This window comes from Theropithecus gelada, chromosome X (assembly GCF_003255815.1).
Source record: "Theropithecus gelada isolate Dixy chromosome X, Tgel_1.0, whole genome shotgun sequence".
NCBI lineage: Eukaryota > Metazoa > Chordata > Mammalia > Primates > Cercopithecidae > Theropithecus > Theropithecus gelada.
Window position 1 is genome coordinate 10,393,671 of NC_037689.1, and position 8,779 is coordinate 10,402,449.

At 51.2% G+C, this 8,779-nt stretch overlaps 1 protein-coding gene across 1 annotated transcript; it reads right to left on the bottom strand.

Moving 5' to 3' along the window:
- Positions 1-420: 420 nt before the first annotated feature.
- On the bottom strand, positions 421-8,065 carry WAS (Wiskott-Aldrich syndrome). Its single transcript, XM_025372658.1, has 12 exons — positions 7,883-8,065; positions 7,445-7,585; positions 6,232-6,318; positions 6,028-6,130; positions 5,873-5,914; positions 5,726-5,779; positions 4,894-5,068; positions 3,757-3,799; positions 3,400-3,553; positions 2,784-3,193; positions 2,417-2,531; positions 421-741 (listed from the first exon to the last, which is right to left on the bottom strand). Exons 1-12 carry the CDS (start codon positions 8,012-8,014, stop codon positions 686-688), a joined length of 1,512 nt encoding a protein of 503 aa, XP_025228443.1. The 5' UTR covers positions 8,015-8,065; the 3' UTR covers positions 421-685.
- Positions 8,066-8,779: the final 714 nt, after the last annotated feature.

Here is an 8,779-nt window from a genome sequence, read left to right on the forward strand (position 1 = left end):
CACCTACTCCAAGTGACCTTCCCTGACTGCTCCATCTGAATGTTGTTTCGTCTGTATCTCTGCCTTACCACTCCACAGCATTTATCATGATCTGCAACTACCTTTTATTTCTATTTGATTTCTTGTTTCTTATCTGTCTCTTCCCCTAGAATGTGGATTTCACCCCCTAAGGGCGGGAATTTTTGTCTGCTTTTTTTTCCACTGCTTGATTCTTAGCCCCTAAAATAGTACCTGGCAATAAATGTTGAAACACAGAGGGGCAGAAGGAAACAAAGAAATACAGGCTAAATGACTGAGGGAATGAATGAATGAATGAATATATACATGTAAGGCTAAATAAATAAAATGGGATAAATGAATAAAAGGGACTTTGGAGGAAAGGGACCCCATTCCCACATTTGGAATGTAAGCAGACTGAGATTTATAGAGAGACAGAAAGATAATTCCTTTATTTTTCTTTAAAAATCCTTGAGTGAAGAGAACTGAGAATTTTTGTATAAAAAGGGCCTTGGGATTGCTAGGGTGAGTGTGAGGACCAGGCAGGGATGACAGCATTGGAGGGACTGGTGAGGAAGAAATGGGGGTTGGGGGCCTGGAAGAGGAGAGTGGAGGGTGGGCACAGAGCAGGTGGAGGGGGAGCCGTGTGCTGCGGGGAGGAGCACAGGGCAGCAAGTAACTCAGCCACTCAGTCATCCCATTCATCATCTTCATCTTCATCGCCAGCCTGGTCCTCCCCTTCGTCTGGAAGGAAGGAGAAAGATGCCCTGGGAAGTTGGTCGGGGGCTTCATAGGGCCTGGGAGGTGAGGACTGGACCCTGGGAGTCTGAGGTCTCATGCTAGAGGAGGGCGAGTTAGAGTTTCCATTTGGGACAAGAGGAATTATAGTTGGGGTCTGAGTTCTAGTTGGAGTTGAAGTTTATGCTGTCAAAAATGTGGTTAGTGGAGATATTGTCAAACAAAGGGTTAATGTTAACCTATTTATCACATAATAGGGTAAATTTACATATTATTAGCAAAGGTGTGATAATATATTATTGCTTCCTGTCTGGTTAACGCTAATATTTTTGACACATAATGGGGTTAATGACAATAACATTATCAAAATTAGCCAGGTGTAGTGGCGGGCCTGTAGTCCCAGCTACTCGGGAGGCTGAGGCAGGAGAATCGCTTGAACCCAGGAGGCAGAGGTTGCAGTTAGCCAAGATCACGCCACTGCACTCCAGCCTGGGCGACAGAGCAAGACTCCATCTCAAAAGAAAAAAAAAAAAATCGTTGTCAAAAGATGAAGTTCCTATAGTAGGTTGATATTAATATTTACATCATATAATGGATTGGTGACAGTACTGCTGACAGATTAAGAGAGTAATAGTAACATTATTATAAAGAGATTAGGTTAACAGCCGGGTGTGGTGGCTCATGCCTGTAATCCCAGCACTCTGGGAGGCTGAGGCGGGCAGATCGCTTGAGGCCAGGAGTTGCAGAGCAGCCTGGGCAACATGAGAGTAGTGAGAGCTTGGTAGTGAGAGCTCATCACTACCAAAAAAGCACCAAAAATTAGCCAGGTATGGTGGCACACACCTGTAGTCCCAGCAACTTTGGGAGCTGAGGTGGGAGGATCGCTTGAACCTGGGAGGTTGAGGCTGCAGTGAGCCATGATTGCACCACTGTACTCCAGCCTGGGACACAGAGCGAGACCCTGTCTCAAAAATGTTTTTAAAAAGATTAGATTGTATTATCTCATAATGAGTTAATGTAAATCTGTTGACACATGGAATGAAAATTAATATTATTGTCAACAATGGTGTTCTTCATAATATTGTCATCACATAATGGGTTGATTTTTTTTTTCTTTTTTTTTGAGGAAAAAAAAAAAAAGGCTGGAGTGCAGTGGCATAATCATGGATCACTGCTGCCTTGACCTTCCAGGCTCAAGCAATCCTCCCACCTCAGCCTCCCAAGTAGCTGGGACCACAGGCACACACCACTATGCTCAACTACTTTTTTTTGAATTTAGTTTTTATGGAAACGAGGTCTCACTATATTGCCCAGGCTGGTCTTGAACTCCTGGGCTCAAGCAATCCTCCTGCCTTGGCCTCCCAAAGTTCCTGGATTACAGGCATGAGCCACCGTGCCCTGCCAGCTGATGTTAATAGTACTGAACGTGTGGGAATGACATTAATATTGTGGACACACCCTGGCATTAATGTTAATATTATTGTCAAAGTTGGAGTTAATTATGTTATTGTCACATAATGACTTAATGTTAACTTTGTCAAAAAGGAGGCTGACACAAGATTCATGTTAATGCTGTCAACAGATGGGGCTGATGTCACTATTGGTGGTGACTGCTGGGATTGTTCTGAGGCCAGTGCTAGCCCTGGGAGCCAGGTTTGAGGCCCTGGCAGGATCAGCTCACCGGAGGAGTGGATGGCTCTGCTCCTCTTCTGCATCACGTGCATCAGGGCCCCCACCAGTCCCTCTGAGCTCTGAGGTGGGGGCTGCAGCGCTGAGCTCTCTGGGGCCCCAGGGGTCTGCAGCAGGCAGGGGTCAGCACAGAGGGCTCAGGGCCTGGGAAAGGAGCATTTCTCCCCGCCCCTCCATCAATATTTTCCCTCCCACACACTCCAGTACCCTTCAAGGCTTCCCACCAACCTTTCCACCCTATCACTGAATCCCCAAGGCCTGGCACTCTCCTCCGTCCTGGCCTCAGCCCTCCAGTATCCTGACTTACATGGGTACCCCAGAGTTCCAGACCCCCAATCTTCCATCCTACCTGTCCTCACCTTGTTCAGCTGAATTCCCTGCCGGATTTGATCCAAAAGCGCTCCCCGACCCCCACCAGGGGCCAGGCCCCCCGCAGGCACCAGAGCAGGAGGGAGTAGGGGAGGGGCTGGTCCATTCCCGGAGCTGGGTGGCGGTGGCGGTGGTGGTGGTGGTGGTGGTGGCATGGGTGGCCCACCAGCTCCAGGGGGTGGTGGGGGTGGTGGTCCAGAACGTCCAGTAGCTGGAGGGGGTGGTGGTAGAGGGCCCCCTCGGCCTGGGGGTGGGGGTCCCCGGGGCGTTGGTGGGGGTGGGGCAACCCCCAAAGGTACAGGGGGCAGTGGACCAGAACGACCCTTGTTACCCCCCACAATAGGGGGCCGAGGGGGCTGGTTCCCTCCTCGAGATGGCGGTGGGGGCGGCGGAAGTGGCTCTGTGGAGGGAGTATAACACATAGCTGTAACTTTCATTGATTTCTTCTGAGCCTCAGTTTTGCTCATTTGTAAAATGGGTACCCCCACTGACCAACTCCTGACTGAAGCAGTATAGGTGCTCCCATAAGGACTGAGTGACTTAGTGAATCTCTTAGCTATGAGCTGCTAGGGTTGGAGAAGGGAACGTATGGAAGCAGGGGCTCACCCTGGCGCCTCATCTCCTGCCGCACAGCCTCCAGCCCACCCTGGTCCTCAATGAAGTCGTAGATAAGTTTAGAGGTCTCGGCATCGGTGAGCTGGGCCTCGCTGATTCCTGCCCTGGAGAACAGACTCCGTAGATCTGGGTCGAGGTTGTTCACCTGCCCAGGAGGAAAAAGGCCAGGGGCGGGAGTAGAGGAATAAGGTGAGGAGAGCAGCGACACGGATTGTCGTTGGGTTCATCCCAGCAAGGGATCTGAGAGGGGTGTGGGAAGGGCACGGTCTGGGGGTGGGGTCTCAGCAGTGGTCTTTGGAAGGGTGGGTGGAAGTTTAGTGGAGTCCGAGAGACTCTGAAGTTACTCACGTCAAATCCATTCTGGGGGTCCCACCCCACATGGGTGACATGCCTGGGAGAGGTGAAGAGACTCCAGTGAATCCCCACTGCCCTTCCTTCCCTCCTTTCGTAGTGAAGCCCTCTTGCCCTCTCCTGCCCAGAGAGACTCTGAGGGGCCAGAATTAATGAATGAGACTGAATGAATGAATGAGTATGGGCAGCAGTTATGGAATTAGAAGGGCTTCATAGTTTGTGGTGCTGATCCATTCACCCATCCCTCTTTCCCCATCTATTCACCCATGCATTTGTCCACCTATTCATTCACATTCATCTGTTGGATTACTGATCTGTCCATACATCTGTCTCTGCAACTATCTGCCCACGTATGTCTGTTCACCCATTTGTCCACCAATCTGTCCTCACACACACTTGTCCATCCGCCCATCCACCTACCCATGTGCCCACCTTTCCATCTATCCATTCACTCATTTTTCTACCCATGCAACCACACACTTCTGTTCACTTACCCATTGAACTGTCCATTCATCCACATATCTGTCCACCTGTACCATCCCCATCCACCTTGTCTGTGAGCCAATCAGCCTGCATATCAATCTGTCCACACACTCATCCACTCACCCATCCATCTACCCACGCACCTCCCATCAACCCATCCACCCATCAACCTGTCCGTCCAACCACTTACCCATTCATTCTTCAACCCATTCATTCATCCGTTTATTTATCCATCCATCCACCCATCCACTCACCCACCTACCCACCAGCCCCCCTCATCCATCATCTGCCTCATCTATCTATCCATTCATTCACCTGCCCACCCACCTGCTCCCCTAACAGCCCACCCAGAGTGGGCCCAGGGTGAGGCAAGTGAGGTGCCTAGGGTGCAAAATTTAAGTGAGTCACTCACTCTCAGAGTCAGGAATTACAGTTGCATGCCTCTGAGAGTGAGTGCCTCCTTAAATTTTGTACCCTTGGTGCCTTATTTACCTCTCCCTAGACCCAGCCCTGCATCTACCCATCCATCCACTTATTTACCCACTCAGCCACCCAGCCATCTGCCCTTCCTTCCATCATCTCAGCTGTCCACTTGTTCATGTGCCCCTCTGCCCCCAGGAATCTGTGGGCCCACTGGGGACTGGTTCTCACTTGAATCCACTGGGTGCACCAATATCAGCTTTGCTGATCTTCTTCTTCCCTGAGCGTTTCTTATCAGCTGGGCTAGGTCCAGGTGCTGGGAGCCCACGGTATCGTGAACTCGTGATGTCAGGGTTCTGGATGTCCACTGTCGCCAGCCCCAGGGAGAGTGGACCCACTGGAGGGCCTGTGGGGAAAATAGGGTGGTTGGCCCATTGACCCATTTACCAACCAACCAAAGCACAGGGGCAAGAAACGGAGGCCTTGGGGGAAATCTGTGTGTGTGTTGGATGGCCATGGAGGTTGTGGGTGAAGGATTCAAGTAGGGTTTATGGAGAAGTGGGTGGATCCCGCAAACAATTCATACATTCACTGATTCATTCATTTTTTTCATTCCCTCATGCTTTATCATTCACTGGCTCATTGACTAATGGATTTGTTAAAATTTTCATTTACTCTTGTATTCATTCAATCATGCTTTCTTCACTGACTGAAATTTGTCATTTAGCCGTTTATTCACTGTTCATTCATTCACTCATTCACTAATTTACTCAGTCATCCATCTACCTTTTCATTCATTTATCCACATACCCATTCACCTATGCATCTATCTACTTAGAGTTTTATCCTCCCATCAATTCATCCCTCCACTCAGCCATCTACCACCAATCCATCCACCCATCCATCGATCCACACATCCATGCACCCGCTCGTCCATCCACATACCCATCCATCTACCCATACATTCACCCACTTACGCACCCATCCAACTGCTCATTCCTCCATTCACTCTTCCACCTACCCACCCATCCATCCAGAGACACAGGGAAGAATCAGCACGCACCTCCTTGGTCTCCACCTGGGTGCGGGGGCAGGGGTGGAAGCCCTCCTCTTCTCTCTGGGAAGATAGAATGTGTAGAGAGCTATCACAACCCTGCCACAGGTTCCTGGGCTAGCCCCTTATTACCGCTACTTGCACTAGAGTTCTCACCTTCATTGGCTGGTGGTGGTGGTGGGAGTAGCTGGCGTCTGTCTGTGGATAGACAGATGGATTGGGAGCCAGGACCATGAGAGAGAACTTTTCTAGTTCCCTATGCTTGCACTCACCTCTGCCCAACTTCCTTTCCTCCCCTGCGGCCTCCTCACCTCCACTTTGCCTCTGATTCCTTTTTTGTATCTTCTCCTGCACCAGGGCCCGGAAGGCCTGGGCCTCGCCTTCGTCTGCAAAGTTCAGCCCCGCTTGGCAGTCCTGCACATATCTTGGGGTCAGCCGCCTCCCAGGTCCCCCCACAGCTTTCCCATCTCCTCTCCACACCCCAAGTGAGGCCCGAGGGCTGGTTGGTCACTTACATCTCCAGCGAAGGTGTGGAAGAAGGGGGTGGGGGTGGAGTAGACAAGCTGTGAGTACAGCTCCTGTTCCCAGAGCAGCCGACCAGCCTGGAGAGGTGTAGGGTGGGAGGCACAGTGGCACTGAGGCACACCAGGGGTGGCAGGCCTTTGTTAGCTGGGCAGGGAGCAGGGTGTCTGGATTTGGGGGCCTCATGGTCTGGTTTGGAGATTTCCAGCTCAGCACCAGAGAGCTGAGATCTAAGGGTGTGGATGTGGAGTATAGTCTGGGAGCCATACACTTTTGTGAGAGGTTTGGATTTGGGGTTCGGGGCCCTAGATGTGGGACTTGGGAGCTTGAATTTCATAATTTAGGACTCTAGTCTTAGGAAGTTGAGGCTCATTCATAGATTCAATCCATGCCCTCCCCTGCCACCCCAGCCCCAATTCATGACAGGTAGGATTCTAGTATTTGGGAGTTGGAGGTGAGATTTGAAGTTCAGACACGTAGACTTGGGAGTTTTGCGGAGGGTCCAGCTAAAGTAAGTGCAATTTGGGGTTTGTGGAGAAGAATTATGACTTAGGAGTTTGGTGAATATTTGACAGTCTTGGGATCTGGAAGTTATGCTGGGTCCATCTTTATGGGTTTAGAAGGATGAATTTGGGGCTTAAACCTAGAAAGTTCAGGTCGGGGAATTGTGGAAAAGACTTTTTGCTTAAGAACCACCTCGGTATTTGAGTGTTCAGGAATTTTAATATGGGAATTCTGGGGTCTGTGCTGTGGATTTAAAAGGACAGATTTGGAGTTCAAGGATCAATGGAATATTCAACTTTGGGGTTTGTTGAACAGATTTATGACTTAGGAGCTTGGCAAACATCTGGGGTTCAGGAGTTTTGATGAGAGATTCCTGGGATGCAAAATGTTGAGTTTAGAATAGATTTGAGGTTCAGGTACAAATACAGTGCTCATTTATTGGAATTTGTGGAAAAGATTAGGCTTAGGCAGCAGACTAATACTGGGGGCTTTAGAGATCTTGATATGGAGACTGGGGCCAGTCATTGCAGACTTAGAAAGGCAAGCCAGAGTTTGCCATCTGGATGAGTCTTTGGTTCTGGGGCTCAGGGATTCACTGATCAGGTCTGAGGTCTTGGGACTGTGGACACATATGGACACAGATCTGGGTTTGCGGGTTGAGAACTGGCTTGCAAGTCCAGTCAGGGGCGGTGGGGGGGTCACCTGAAGGCCGTAAAGGCGAATGAAGTAGGACTTCTGGGGGTTATCCTTCACGAAGCACACAGCCCCACAATGCTCCTTGGTCCAGTGCTCAGCTCCAGGGGGCAGCGCCAGGTACAGCTGAACAACTGCAGTGGCCAGCGTCTGGGAGGGGAAAGCAGGGGTCAGTGGAGTCTGGTCAGGGGTAGCCACAAGGTCTTGGAGCCAGACCTGGTCCTTCCTGCCTCATGACAGTCATGGGCCCGAAGGAAGAGCTGCAGCCAGAGGGGAGGCAAGTAGACATTGAGATCTTCCTGGGGAGGGTGGATGATAACAGGAGAGTCTAGGAGAGAAGATGATGGAGAGGGAAAGGAGGAGCGGGAGGAGGGGAAGAGAGAGAAGGAGGAGAGGAAGAGGAAGAAATGGTGGGGACGGGGCGGGGGCAGGAGATCCCCAGCTCACCAAGCATTTTCGTCCAAGCATCTCGAAGAGTCGCTGGTTCTCGTGGTCCTGGAGGAGGGTGGAGGGTATGTTCTGTTGAACCGCTGGTGCTCCTCGGCCCCCAGGCCTTCCTCCCATTGGGCCCCCACTCATGGTGCTTTCTGCCCTCGTCTTCTCTGGCGAGGCTCTGGGTGCAGGGTAAGAAGAGGAACTTCCGCAGTGAGCAGCAAGGGAACAGGAAGTGCAAAAAACCACAAGGGACAAGGGAAACAAGTCCTCCAGGGGCCCCTTGGTGGGCCTGGCCTCCTCCTCGTTAGGCCGAGCTTGGGCCCTCTACCATCAGATTGGAACCCTCCTCCACTTGACTGCTTAGACCCATCTTTTGGATCAGCTCGGGTCCTCCTCCTCCTTTCTTACTGTCTGAGGCCCATCTCCTCCTGACTGGCTCAGACCCTCTTCCCTCTGGCTGGCAGTGAGAGCTTAGCCATTGGCAGCACATCTGTGTGCAGGGCACCCTGTGGCAAGGAGTAGTCATGGGCCTGGGTGGCCTCCTTCCTAAAGCACCCAGGTAGCCTGAGGCTGAAGCCCAAGGCCCCTAGTCCTGAAGGGTTACTACACTAAAACTTTTCCTTTTCGCTGGGGACAGTAGCTCACACCTGTAATCCCAGCACTTTGGGAGGCCAAGGCGAGCGGATCACTTGAGGTCAGGAGTTCGAGACCAGTCTGGGCAACATGGCAAAACCCCATTTCCACTAAAAAATACAAAAATTAGCCAGGCATGGCGGCATGCACCTGTAGTCCTAGCTGCTCAGGAGGCTGAGGTAGGAGAATCGCTTGAACCTGGGAAGCGGAGGTTGCAGTGAGCTGAGATTGCACCACTGCACTCTAGCCTGGATGATGACAGAGCAAGACTCTTGT